Raw genomic sequence first — 15,023 nt, 5'->3', positions numbered from 1 at the left:
ATGGCAGCACGGCAGGTTTCGCCTAATGTATTTTTTGCTTCTTACCGCTGTTGCTAAGCAATACCGATTGTCGTGTTTCAACCTGTGAAACATTTTGAGATCTTTGCAGACATCCCTGGCACCATTTTGTCTTTGTATTCTCCACAATGCAACGGGATAGTAGTCTATACGGACTTGCGTGCGTAACAGGAGTTTCAACTAAAAACTTGCCCTTCTAGAGCAATAGTTGGCGTCATTTTGACTTCTTTGTATAAGGCTGTAGACAGGAAATGTGCACATGCGTGATTAGGCCTGCGGGTCTCTTATCTGCTACTTTGCTGACATAGGACAGGAAGGCTTGTCCTTGTTTTTCTGATCCCTTTTAGTTCGTATTTATTCATTCATTTTGTTGTTGTTGTTGTGGCGCTTCACTTCCAAAGTCTCCAAAGCGCCCTCCCCCCACCTATAGCTCCTCTGTTTGTGACTCCCTTGTTGTCACCGTTTTCGTTGCTGTGCAGATGGCTCTTTGTTGGCGCTGCACAATGGAGCTAAGGTCAGTGCGCCTCATGCAACCAGCAAACGCTAAAGTTCTCCTTTCCAGCTGCTTCTCGTCTTTACTTGATTTTTTTTTTTTTTTTGTACAGCACAGTCCAGGCATAGTTGCTCTCATTGCAGTATTGCATGAGGTAAATACTGGAAACTCTTGCAGCAGTGACTCTGCAATTGTTAGGCCCCTTGTTAGTTTTTTTTTTCATCCAGTCTTTTTACACAATTTAGAAAATAATCTTATAAAAAGTAATATCCAAAAACCTTGAGTCATACGGAAAAAAAATATCGGCGCTAAGTAGCTCTTTGCAACCACCAAATTCTCCAAAAGTCGTACAATGTAGAGTTTTCTGCATCAAAAGATAGATGGACTTCAAGGTTCAAAAACTGTGACATGATGTGATGTGATGGTATTTTGGGCCGGGCTCTCCTCCACTTGTTTCAGAATAACGCACATGGAAAAGAGATCACACCAAAGTTCTTGTCTGCTAGTTTTATGGCCAAAATTGCTTCCTGTCGCAAAGTCAGGCAGTCACGGACCAGTCGTAGCTTCACCTCAGTGTTTTTTGTCTGTTTGGAACAGACGGATGAATATAATTAATGATTGATAATCACGTGATCAAAGGCAAAGAGGTAGCTAGTTCTCAGTTTCAAAAAGCCGTATTGTAAGCTATATATTCTGATGTTCCAAAAGCTTTTTTTAAGTTTTATTGGAAGACCCCTAATCTACGTCATGTTGTTTTCCATACCCAAGCTTAACCCCCATTTAACATATTTGTCTAATTATTGAGTTTCTTCAACATTTTCCTTTATGGATGTGCGACGACCAGTCCGTGCAATCCACTGAGGAACACACAGAATGCAAATGCACCATCTGCTGTGCCGTTCCATGTAAACGCTGGTTCATTACTAATGTTGTACTAGTCGAACCTCTTGAATTATTCACGCTACCACAGCATACTCCATATTCTCAAGAGTGTCAACAGGCCCCGGTTTGTTTAAAAGGCGCCGAACTCTTTGTCCTTATATTGAAGCGAATGTTTTGTGTCGGCGTGAAGTCGTTGCAGCACGGCGGCACAAGTGTGCAGGGCCATGAGGTCTGAGGACAGGAAGGGGCAGGTAGAGGAAAAAGCGGGAAAATCAGGGGAGGAGGAGGAGAGTAGGAGGAGGAGCGCTTCTCGCCATGCTCTGGAAATTACTGGAAATTTCCACTTTCACACAGTAAGCGGGAGGGTGGAGCTAGGAGGTGAAGAAGGTGGTTGGTGCTAGTCTCTGTAGTGCACAGAGGAGAAAGACATACTGTATTTGTACAATGCAACTTGTCAAATTCTTCACTAGAACAACTTATAACATCACAACTTTTATGGATGTGCATCAAACCAGGCAGTCATGTCTGACTATTTTTGGGTTGGAACTTTTGGGGGAGTGTTTCCTGGTTTAAATTTAAAAAAAAAAAAAAAAAAAACACAGACTTGTCCCAGCAGTACTCTTTCATGTACTTCGCCCTCCAGAGAGAGAGGAAGATTACCAGGACTTCCTCTGTCATTCCAAGGAATCCGAAAAAAAAAATACCCATTAAAGCAAAATGGGGCGACTAAAGACACAGAGTTAATCTCATTGTGCTGAAAACATCACAAGAGTTTATTCTTGTAGTCAAATTTGTCCTGTTAGCGATCACTTATGTCCTTAAGTGGTGGTTTCACATTAAAGCCAAAGTAAAGGCACTGGTATCCTTCTGTCTTGTATTTAGTTGTACTAGCAACTAAATTATAGCCAGAAATCAGCAGCCACATTAACTGCAATTGTTCCTCATGTAACTGTCGGCTATTCAAGTCAAAAATTAAATCAGCAGTTGCATTCCTTCACTTTCCAGGCGTACATGTAACCCCATTTTTCCAAAAGCCAAATGCACCACTTCAACCTTTTTTAAGTCAATAGCAAACACATTTTAAGTCTTTTTTCGTCTTCTTGGAGCGGTTCCAAACTCGCACACACCAGGGTTTTGCAAATCCTCATCAAGCGCTAATCCTTGGAAGCAACACTGAAAAGGCAAGTCAACCTACAAGATCCGCACACATCCCGGGGATGTCGACATCATCTCCTGAGCTACGCTGGATCCGGTTTTCAGGCATCTGTTTTCATATAAACTTGGAGAACCCACTTTTTAAATTCGGGTTTTGCAACTAACTTTATTGTTTTTGCCGCTGAATGCACAGCTACACACTTTATGAGACAATTAAAATAAATCCCAAAATACTCACTTTAAAGACGTAACGGAGTAAGGTGTTCACATAGAGATACTGTCACCAAGTGGCATTTTATATGTATGACTAATAAATATCATCTGGTTGGAGGGGGGGGGGGGTGTCTGTAATTGTATTGCTCATTTTATACTTAGCAGCTAGACACTTTCTTATGCGGCCGTGAGGTCTGTTCCTCATTCTAAGGCAATCATCAAGCTTCCCCACTGGTTGTGGCGTCATATCGATAAATGGTAATTCGGGTTAGGGTTAGTTTAATTTGTTCTGTGTCCATTCTTGTAACATAGCACTTGTATTTAAAATCATCTTTCCTCTTTAAAATGAACGGAACACCAATTAATCATGAAAAATAGCATACACAACTGACTCAGGAAACTGCAGTAATACTAGTTGTTGATTCACAGACATAATATAGATGTATGTCTGTGAGTATGGTTATTTTGACTGGCAACATGTTGCTGCACCATTTCTGTTCTAATATCTGTTGCTTAAAGTGTTGTGACATGGTATCAATCCTATTCATAACTTTGTCTATGGTATTTTGCATTATATGTTTGCATTAAACTTACAGTTTATGTGCTTGTTTTGAAGATGCATATTCTCACCATGCTTGCATGGTTTATCTTCATGTATTTCGCTTCATTCCACATTCCAAAAACATGCACGTTAGGATCTTTTTTTTGTCTTTCTTTTTTTTTTTTGGAATGCAAAAGTAATGTTGACTAGAATTTTGAACCTAAACGACTAGACGGATAGAAGACGCTAAACTATAAAACATTTTTGTTATTGCACGTGGGAAGAGCATTGCGGCAAAGATCAATGTTTTATGGCAATGACTTCCCATAAAACTACAAATTCTAACAACTCGACTCCAAAGTTCAGCCCCCAAAGCCACTCACGCTTATCTAGGTGGAATTTGGTAGTCATGTCTGCCATGAGTAGAACTATGGGGGGGGGGGGGGTGTCTCAAAAACCCATGCAGGACATTCGTAGTCTGCCATATTTGTTTTTGAACATCTGTGGGGAAGCAAGTAAATTATTACAAATAACTTGCTTGAACACCGTTTTCTCTTTCGTTGTTTTCATTGGTTTGTTTTGTTTTCTTTGTTTGTTTCGTCTTTTTTATTTCCTCACATGTGTACTTTTCATTTTTTGGTTCTTTAATTATTATTGTTTTGTTCAAAATAAACACACCAAAAAAATTGCCATTGTAGGGTCATTTTGGTCAATGGTTTGTGTCCTGAGATGAACTTGTCTCAGTGATTTTTTTTTTTCTGATTCCTACCAAATCTTCGCCTAACATACCTGTAGTAGACAGAAAGGCAAGACTTAATTGGCAATATTCATCAGCGTTCTCCAGAAGTTCCAACTTCATTTGAGTGCACCACTGGTGTTCATACTTTATTTCATTATCTATAGTGATGGCATACAAAGGCAAAACCATAAAAAAACCTCACACTGGACTTAAGCCTGTATTTCAATAATAGACTTTCATGTAGGTCTAAACCCAAAATTAACCCAACCAAATTTGTTTATTTAAGTGTCTGTTGTTTATTGTGACTGCAATAATTTATATGTTTGTTCCATGCCGATAGTCAAAGGTGATATTGTCCTTCTTTATTAAGACTGTAACAGACGGATCAAGCAAGCCTACTGTGCTCCCGTTGAGAAGTCAATTTTATTATTGTCCCCGAACACTGCAGGACTCGCTGGACAACAGGAGAAAGACCGCTGGATCGTGCGGGACCCTCGCTGTTCGAAACAAAAGAGCTCAGATTGCGGCCACCAATTCCTGCTGTTATCAGGACCCACCCTCCCTTCCCCCAACCCTAATCCTGACCCTTGCTCGGAGCACTGACATTCCACAAGTCAGGTCAAGCCTTTTGTCCTCACAAAATGGAGGTGAAATGAAGGCGCTTTAAACCTCCTTGCTGTCCTGTGTCATGCCACCACGCAGGAGAACACTCCTGAAATAATATTTCCAGACTTCCATAAGGTAGACTGTGGCCTGTCTTGCCGTATGATTCCCCCCCCCCCCCCCCCCCCCCCCCTTGTGCATCTGGAAAAAGTGGTAAAAAGCTGAACTGCTTGCACAACTTTGTGTCTTTTGCTTTCTTTTTTGGCGACCTGCACTACAAGCTGCACACAGGCCGCCCTTTGAGTTACACAAACATGGATGGAAACATGTTGTGGTAGGCAAATGAGGAAGGAGTGGAAATATCATCACAATTCGCCTACCCCCCCACCCTCCAACCTCCCCTCCACCCGGCTGATTGTATTGGCGCCCACTTTCCACTCTTCCAGAGCTGAGCATGAGTAATGTCTTCTGCCATCACTGAGTTACTCCCATGTCTCTATTGTAGGCACTCAGGCCATTAGATGCTCTGCAATCTGCACTTTGGTAAGAGGGTTAGGACTCGCAGAGACCGTCTTTATCGTCAATATGATTTTCAGAGGTTTTAGATGAGGCGTGGACAGCTTATAGGGCAACAAAATCTCGGCCGGTCTGCTCTAAAAATCCCCAAAACGATCAATGTACATAGACTCATCATAGATACTCGGGGCCCTCGGTTGATGTTTGCATTTGGTCGAGCCCTGCGCACATATGCAATAACTAAAACTAAAATGTTTTGCAATTTAGCATCGCCCACCTGTCAAGTATATTAGGTTTAAATTGGGTAAGAATTTGAAAATATTTTTAATGTATGGATGTACTTCTTGCGGCTTCTGAGGAAGGACAGCCCGTCACAAGAGCTGCTGAGATAGTTCTACGCAGTGGTTATCCAATCAGTACTGTGTAGCTCCATCACAGTCTGGTTTGGAGCCGCCACAAAAAAGGAAACACTCAGACTACAACAGGCAATCAAAACCACGGAATGGATTGTCAGCACCACGCTACCCACTATCGAGGACTTGCACACAACGTGAACAAGATCCAGAGCAGGCAAGATCCTCTTGGACCCTCCACATCCTGGTCACCAGCTCTTCCTGCTCCTTCCCTCGGGAAAGCAATACAGATCAATGAAAGTCAAAAGTAGCAGGCATTAGAACAGTTTTTTTCCTCTGGCAATTGACCCTCCGTGGATATTGCGCAATCCGCGTCACTGACCAATCAGAGGCCAGAGATCTGCATAAACCAAAGCCCGTTTTTGCTCCCGCCATTTTCTTAGACAACATTGCATGGTCCAGTATTGTTAGCGTTTTATCGCGTATTTGGGTTATTTAACAAAAAATATGGTTAAGAGGTGTAGTCACGGACTTTGTAATAGTGACGACAGGTATCCTGAAAGGCTAGTTGGTGGAGTTCGATTCGTACCCTTTCCAAAACCGAAGACCCAGTACGAAAAATGCCTTCGATGGATCAAACTTTGTGGAAGACCGCATAATCAACTAAATCCATCTAATATCAACCGGAACAGATATGTTTGCACAAAGGTATGCCTTATATTTGATTTTCAAGTCTCGTATAAATGAATGAGACGTTCTTCGCTAGCGTAACATTGCTACGTGTGAATGATTGAATCCAATCAGAAGCATGGCGTCTCTCTCAGTTAAGAATGTATTGTATTTAGAATCTATAATATATCGTTGATTTGAATGAAATCCGAAGGATGGAGTCTGTCTCAGTTAAGAATGTATTGTATTGTATTAGCCATTTTTACTGTTTGTCTTACGTCAGCGCACGTGGCGTGACGTCACTTCAGGAGGCGTGGTTAAGTGCCCAGTACGGAGGAGTCAATTAAGTCATGAAATGTCGTACCAGGGCAGCACCGACTGCTAGAGACAAATTCCTTAAAGCTGATTCTGATTAATAAATGTTTGAGTTTGAAGGACCCTCAGAAACGACAAAATGACCCCAAAATGCGTGTTTTGAATCAAAATAGCTGATTTCCTCAAACTTTTCAGGCAGAGTTTAACTTCTGACTCTTTTGTGCAAATTCCATGGGCACGGGTCCTCAGTTTACGAGGAAGTGCAGTTGGGCAGCAATAACTCAAATATGTACATAAATTGCAATGTGATGTAATCCATCACCAACCTTACGCAAATGCAGTATTAATGGAAAGTCATAATCCATCCATCCATTTTCTTAGTCGCTTATCCTCATAAGGGTCACGGGGAGTGCTGGAGCCTATCCCAGCTATCAATGAGATATATATAGAGACAAACACCCACACTCTCAATCACACCTAGGGGCAATTTAGAGTGTCCAATTAATGTTGCATGTTTTTGGGATGTGGGAGGAAACCGGGGTTCCGGAAGAAACCCCACGCAGGCATAGGGAGAGCATGCAAACTCGACAAAGGTGGGGCTGGGATTGAACCCGGCCGGGTCCTCACAACTGTGAGGCCAACGCTTTACCAGCTTAGACACCGTGCTGCCATAGTTACATCATATTTTTTCAAAAATGTATAATGGCCTTCAGAGGACTTAAACCGCCTCATAATTTTTTTTAAAAAGTATTACTTTTCTTTTCCTGTATGCAAGCCAACAGTCAAATCAACTCAATGACGAAAGAGGCCCCAGATCCTGCCGGGCCCGCACGCCTTTGAACTTTGCGTCTAATTAGTTTTCATAATTATATTTCTGAATGTGAGGTGAGTCACTAAATAGGCTTACGGCCCCAAAGGCTTCCTTGAAATCAATGGCTGTAGCAGTGGCGGGGAGGAGGCGAATTAAAAAAAAAAAAAAAAAACAGAAGAAGAAGCAATGATGTTCCCAGGAGAGGTGCTAAAATTAGACATTTGTGACAAGATACCCTGCATGGGTTGATTTAAAATCATTTTGAAGTAAGTATATTTGGAATGAAAGACTAATATAATATGTAGGCCGGAATGCTATCATCCTCTTTTGAACAGAAATCCTACAGAACCCAGTGAACCACAATCAGAAAACTGAAGGAGATGCATGCTGTCGGGACCAGTGTCTGGCACCAGACACATCAAAACACTTATTTGCCATGCTTACACATTGCATCTTACTTCCTTAGTTATGTCTCTAGCCCCTTCCACACCATTTGTTGACGTCGGGGTGAAAATAATGGGCAACTTTTTGTCTTTCGAAGTGGTTTGCTATCAGAGCCTGACAATTCCAGTACGCGTGAGGGAATTTTACAATATTCGGACAAACTGCAGGTGTGACGTTTCACACTCGGTATTCATTTCTTCAGGGCTTTTGCTGAGAAACCAATTGCTGATGTCCGACAACAACAGTTTTATCAGGCATCATGCACCTGATTGCAGGATGTCATGACAGTGTGTGAAAGGTCAGAAAATCGGGTCAATATTCTGCTTTTTTGCAATCTGTGTAAAAGGCAAATGCAGATATGCTGGGTTTTCTGTTAAGGCGCTTTCTTTTTGCATTGCTGGTCGAAGTATGACAACCCTACTCCCCCCCCCCCATGTCTTTGATCTATCAAACAAGCACCCACATGGAATGGATTGTTGAAGTTGACCTGTGGATTTTCCGACTTTTGGGATGATATCATAAGCATGCGAAAGGGAACTCTGCAAGCATTTGGTTTTGCACAACAGACCTGTAAATGTATATACAGTATTGACATATGACAAGAATGCAGTCATTGTAATTATTGGAAGGCCTGCACTCGTTTCACTTCAACGAGCCATTCCCATCTTGGGGTAATGGGAGACAATGACACTTCAAGCCAATTTGTTAAGGCCAGTCTACAAGGTAATTTTTTTCTTGTTGCCGTCATTCCAGAAAATCTTGTTTCACAAAGATGGGATATTAGAAATACAATCAAGGTACTTGTTTTTTTTTTTTTAAATTCATTCATTGCCTCATTTGTGAGCCTGTTGTCATTCATATACTGGATTACGCAAAGCAGGCTTAGTGTGTGATAATCAATTGTAGCGATAAACTCGTACTTTAATTAATAATGTCTCTTAAATTCAGCTCTCTTTTTCTTAGAAGGCTCTTCTTTACCGGATCGATATCCCACCCCACTAGCCTCTGTGAAAAAGGTAGATAATTGCTCGAATGACAATTTTGCTGGACGTCTGTACAAAAGAGGCTTCTGATGCTACCTCCGAAAATGGATTGATGCCCATACTGTATTGTTCTGTTTTCTACAGAGCTGGAAAACAGAAAAAGGCAGACTCGGAAAAAAGTTTACTGGAAGTGTGAGGGCGGTGTGAGTTGAACAACACCTGCCAAACAATGGTTAAATGTTTATTTCATTTACGTGCAGAAATGGACTACAGGTCACAGGGCATTCAAATTTACACATTTGTGTCTGGTGTGAAAACTATTTGTTCCATTTGGTGATTAGCAAAAGGAAGCAAAAAGCTTTTGGCGCACAGGCCTCATTTGAAGTGACAGCGGCACGAGGCCACACGGGTGCCTGTTGTCACTTCCTTTGGTTTAACAGTTGAATGAGCCAGTTGAAGAAGGACGGAAATAAAAATTCTAAAAAAACTGGCTGATCGGGTTATGAGGCTTAGCCATTAACAGGAAGAAGACCGTTTGTTTTAGAATGTTTCGACCGACTGTAAATTGCTCAAAGCTGAGGTTAGACCCAGGCTTAAAAAAAACAAACACACTTGGATGAGTTTATAATAAAGCAGTGTAATTTGATTAAAAATTGCATTTTCTTCTTCCCCACCCCACCACCCGCTTGTCCCTTCCTCAGGAAATAACAGGATCAAATGCAAAATCAACTCGTGTAATGGACATCTTAATAATGGCTGCGAAGTGATACATATGATTTGGCAAAATAGTCCGAAATTAACAAGGTCTTACTATAATTGTGCCGCAGAATTCACAAAGCATTGGATTGTTGGTCCACTAATGTGGATGTGAGCTGAAATGTGGGTGAAAATAAAAAGGTAGGGGCATATTTTAAGCGAGTCTTGTCCTCCGCTCCCATTCACATCAACATAATGTTCATCACGTGCGCACTTTTTGGCGACAATGACCACAAGTGTCGCTATTTCATCCACAGCTACATTATAAATTATAAATGTAGTTAGGTATCATTGTAAAACACAACATACGGTGTGTATCTGCCGTATACTGTGTTTCCATGGCTTGGCGGCGGCAGAGGCCCACTGGTTTAAAACTCGGAAATGCCATGTTACCTTTGAGCTGAGTTGAGTGGGTGGGTACCGATCATGAAAAAAGCAAGTTACTTGAATAACTATTTATCACAATCACATCAAAATTTGCAAGGCTTATGATGTTTGCGTTCTTTTGCAATCAATCGACTAACTGCATACCTGTAGCTCGCAAACTTAAACAGCGTCACATACTCATCTTAAACAATAGTATGCATAAAATAATATAGGGGTACGGTTTTGACGAAATGGGACCCTAAAACATTATGTAGCGATTCAGACAATCCATATATATTTTTGCAATGTTAACAATTTGCATCCGTTTCATTGAATGAAAGTTAATCCAACATAGAGCATGTATGAAAGGATTTTTTATGAGGAGGGGGTTTAAACAATGCCCCCCAAAAAAGTTGTTTGTATCGTTTTTGTGATAGTGACCTCCTTGGAACGTAACTTTGGCACACTGTATGTTCCACACACCTGAAGTAGTGACTAAACCTCCATACCAAGCAAAAATGCTCCATACCATTCTAACTATCCTACGTTAGTCATAGTTAATCATTAGGTGTAATTTGACACCAATCTCCACAGAGAACAGTTGCTAACATTAAAAAAAACAAAGTCAGTGCAATATTTTTCCCTATTCTGCCCTATTAAAACGGCATCTTTAAGTTTAACATGTATCCTTACTTTTAATGAAAGTCAAATCAATAGATTTTTTTTGTTGTTGTAAAAATCACTACTTCTCAACAATTCAAACAATTATAACTTAAAAAGAAACGTGGAAACATGCAATTTACGGAATTACACATATAGTGCTGAAAAAAACAATTTAATTTATGAATTCATAATTTGAGTCAATTCAAACTATTCTCGCTATATGACTTGACCTAGTCCCTCCTTGTGTAATTTGACACCAATTTCCATAGAGGAGTGCAAATTTAAAAGAAAGAAGACAAAAACGTCAGCGTGGCCACGTCTTCGCAATTTTTTCTTTATGCTGCCTTGTTGAAAAACTTTTAATACGAAACGTCTTATCGAACGGTTGGTGTAATCAAAAGCTCGATGGCAACTTGAGCAACTTGTATCCATTGTTTGCATTAAAACCACAAGAAACAAACACAAATCTGTCGTCGTCAAGCGGTGCTTTAAAACCACTGACCAATCAACGACGAGAAGACGTAGAAGGCGGGAGTTAACGCAGCCACTGACGTGACGGGCCTCCAATCAGACGCCAGACGCGTCGCTATTGTCCAATCGGTGGCCGAGTTGACCTTCTGCCTCCAAGTAGAGTGCTTTTCAAGCGGCTCCCACAGAAAAAAAAAAAAAGACTAGACGGGCAGACATCATTTCTCTCTCAGCGCCACTGGACTTGTATCCGAGACGACGACCAAAAGACAATTAAAACAAGGATTAAGCAGTCAAATTAACCCAACTCGCCGTCAAAGTAGACATGGCCGACGCCGCTGTTGACACCACCGCGACTGCAGAGGTTACAGCCAAGGTGCGTTTCATTCATTTTAAACTCACGCCGGTTCGTCGCACATAAAGCCTGCCAAGTTGATGAAGTGCCTCATTTTAGTTACGGGTCGATTGAAGTTTGCGCTTTTTCGGCTAAAATGGCTGGTTTGGCAAGTCTGGCTGTTTTTAAAATGGCGATTTAAATAAATGAAATTCGACGCCTACTTCGAGTGCGGGTGGTTTTTATGTATTTTGCTAGCATCTTGTATTATTTTCAGTGGAAAAAAGCAGGCGTTTAATCACGTTTAAGGTGTTTTTATGGCGGTGGAGAACATGGACAAAAGCGAGGAGGAGGAGAAAGCAGCCGGTGCTGCCTTTTGCTGTGGGCGGGAAAAGCGCGAGGAGCCCTTTTGCAGTTTTCACTTCGAACGCGCGTGCGCCGGGAGAAAAGAGGACAAACGAGCACAAACTCCATTTATATAGGGAAATAACGTCATTTAAAAAAAAAAAGTGTCAGGCCTAAAAAGTCAAAGACAGCACTTTACCTCGGAAAGGAAAAAATGCGATAATTTTGTCATTGTTTTTTTTTTTTAAGGAGCTGAAAGAGAAGAAAGAAGTTGAAGTAGAGAAAAAGGAAGAGAAGGAGGATAAGACTGACAACGGGGACGCACCTGCTAATGGAACTGTGAGTTTGCTGGCTGCTTTGAGAGGCAGAAGCGGGCGGGGAGGAGGGAGGGGGGCGCTTTTGTTTTACTGCGAGAAGCCCCCTTCGTGGTGCAGGTGTCGCCATTCTGCATGGGCCGTGTGCTCTTTGTGTGCCTTGCGGAAAATGGCACAGATGTTGGTGAGCGAGGCGCCTCCATTGGGGGGTGTCTTCCCAGAGAGCGTGCTAGTGGTGATTAATCCTTTGGAGAGCAAAAGAAAACACGCCCCCCGAAACACACACACGCCCCCCCCCCCTTCCCTTGTGTGTCAATGGAAGATTGAAACTACCAGAACTCTAAATTTAACATTTTGCTCCCTCAGAATGGTGCTAACCACAGTGACAAAGTTGAGGATGCCACAGAGGAAGAAGAACACAAGAATGGAGATGGTACTTCCCCCACCCCCAATCCCACGACCATTTTCAAATAAATTTCCTGTCCTGGTCTCCTTCAGCTGAATTGACATTCGCATTTGTCTGAATGACACTAAAGGAGAAATTGCCTTTTTTTTTGCAGGGAAAGCAGAGGAAGAGGCGCCCCCTGCTGAGGAGACGGATGCACAGCCTGTGAAGCGTGCTGCCGATGATGAAGAGGAGGAGGTGAGTCACGTGTGCCGTCTTCGCCATCACCATATTTAATGAGGGGGGACAACCAGCCTCAAAGGCCTATGTTTAAAAAAAAAAAAAAAAGTTACAATGTTAACAATAAATTGCGAAATTCCAAAACTTCATTACTTAACCAATGCAAGCCAATAAATTTCAGACCAGGAAAAAAAATAATCTTACTTTTGAATAAATGATTCCACATTCTTCATGACCATAATGTTGGAAAAATTGTTTTGCAACCATTTCAAATAACTCCTAATTCCTCTCCGCTCCCACACGCAATCATAAATATTGCTTTCTTTTTTTTCTTGCAAATTTTCCATCAGGAAATTTACAAAATGAACAGAATGTTCAGTAAATTCAGTTTCTTAACCAACCAAAAATTCTATCATACCTTTCTGATGTGGTATTATTTTGCCCCAAGATCTTATTTTCCTTTTCCTTCCCATTATTGTGGTCGCTTAGGGAAAGGATTTATTTTTTTTTTAAATCTAAACTTCTTAAATTTTCCACTGATTCAAAAAAATTGTAACGACAAACAATAATCTTTTAAAGTTTATAAATTAATGGAGAAATTACACTAATTTCCAGCCTACAAGCCGCAACTTTTTTCACACGCTTTCAACCCTGCATTGTGCATTTTTTGTAACGGCCGCAAGGGGGCGCTCGAGCAGAAAAGGTAAGAATGAGACCGGTGGATTATGTGTGGCGAGCAAATGACTTACCGGCCCTGTTAGCGCTGCGCTACCGTATTGTTGCTCTGTTGCTGGCGTGTCTCAGTGATACTTACCAGTAAATTTTATTTTAACCGGCCCTGTTAGCGTTAGTGCGAGCTTTAGCGTTAAACTCTTTCTGTGAACTGTCTTTCTTTGTAAATATCTTGTTTCAATGTGGGCACTTGTGGCTTTTGCACAGATGCGGCGTATATTTATATGTTTATGTATATATTTACAAATGTACTCAATGAGGCTTGTAACCAGGTGTGCTCTGTAGGCTGGGAGTTACGGTAATTCATGTTTGGCATTTTTCACCAATTTAAATTTTTTTTCTTAGATTTTCTAACTAATGGAGAAATTTATCAAATGACTCAAATCATTCACACTTAAGTTTCAAAAGTTCTCCAACAAAATCCATATTATCATAACAAAATTCCCAAATTAACACATTTTACAAATTCACAATTTAATTTAATTATATCATCCATTTTTTTCTACGTTTTAAGTTTACAATTTTGCATTTCAGCTTCTCTTTGGCATTGACAAGAAGTTGTTTCTTTTCTGTTGTAAACATTTCCACAAAAATTTTGCTCTTCTTTGTTTTCCGTAGGAGAAAGCAGACACCAAAAAACAAAAGACTGAAGAGAATGGAGACTCAAAAGAAGCAGAAGTGGAGGCTTAAAAATGGCTGTTTTGTATGCAGCTCAGTCTTACTGGTCAACATGGTGTTGTAGAGCTTGTGCTTCTTTCTTTCTTCCCTCCCCCCTCCTCTATTTTTCTCCCATGTTCTCACGTTGCACTGGAGTTGTGAAACATTGTGGCCCTCTTTTTTTCTTTACTGTTATTTATTGGTCTTTAAAATGAGTTTTTTTTTTTTTTTTTTTTTTTTTTTTTTTTTTTTGTATGTGTGTGCAAAACGGGGCCATGCTATGAGATGAGTTGTTTTCCATTTCCTTGCTTCTGTTTGTAAGCACAACCTCTATCAAGTCAGCTCTGACCAGCCGATGCTCAAAAGTTCAGGCAGCTGCTCATGTTCACTTCAATGACCAAAGATAAGTTTTAAGCAGGGGCTAATAATAATAATAATAAAGGATGCTATTAGTTTGATGCTTAATCATTTGTTGGTGTTTAAGCTGCTAGTTAATCCTCGGCCGCCCCGTCCGCCTAACAGATGGTGCTCATGATATGAAGGGCCTCCACACCACTGCCATTTTGGTGGAGGCGAACTTTCTGTTGTTCCGGCAACCTTAATTAACCCCTCTTAAATCTTAGTGCTTTGGTCTCGTTTGTTCTGTATGCATTCCACGCAGGTTTGTACCATTTATACTTTTTTTTTTTTTTTGGTCATTTTCTTACAGAGTTTACATTTATGGCTGGGTAACCTGCTTTTGTGTCCAAGACTGCCTCTCTAACAACCAGCTGTGACATCTGGTTACTTCAGCCACTGCTTTGTATATTCTCAAACAAATAAAATGTCTTTTTACTTATTTTTTTTTCCCCGCCGTTTTCTTCTTTCTCTGTCCGCGCATGTCTTATACAGCACTGATTCTCAGTGTGGTATGCCTACCACTATTGGTTCACAGGCTCACCCTGTCACAGGTTATCTTTGTTTTAGCTGTGCGGTGTTTGTTTTTCCCATTCACTGCTCCAGTCTGCCACACCCGCCTCATGAGCCTC

General features: G+C 41.1%; 1 protein-coding gene across 1 annotated transcript; it reads left to right on the top strand.

Moving 5' to 3' along the window:
- Positions 1–11,162: 11,162 nt before the first annotated feature.
- On the top strand, positions 11,163–14,833 carry si:ch211-222l21.1 (prothymosin alpha). Its single transcript, XM_061833750.1, has 5 exons — positions 11,163–11,364; positions 11,917–12,006; positions 12,348–12,414; positions 12,542–12,624; positions 13,957–14,833. Exons 1-5 carry the CDS (start codon positions 11,314–11,316, stop codon positions 14,026–14,028), a joined length of 363 nt encoding a protein of 120 aa, XP_061689734.1. The 5' UTR covers positions 11,163–11,313; the 3' UTR covers positions 14,029–14,833.
- Positions 14,834–15,023: the final 190 nt, after the last annotated feature.

The sequence above is a fragment of the Syngnathoides biaculeatus genome, chromosome 10, assembly GCF_019802595.1.
Source record: "Syngnathoides biaculeatus isolate LvHL_M chromosome 10, ASM1980259v1, whole genome shotgun sequence".
NCBI classification, from domain to species: domain Eukaryota; kingdom Metazoa; phylum Chordata; class Actinopteri; order Syngnathiformes; family Syngnathidae; genus Syngnathoides; species Syngnathoides biaculeatus.
The sequence above is the reverse complement of the archived record's forward strand: the minus strand, read 5'-3'. Positions and strand labels throughout refer to the sequence as shown.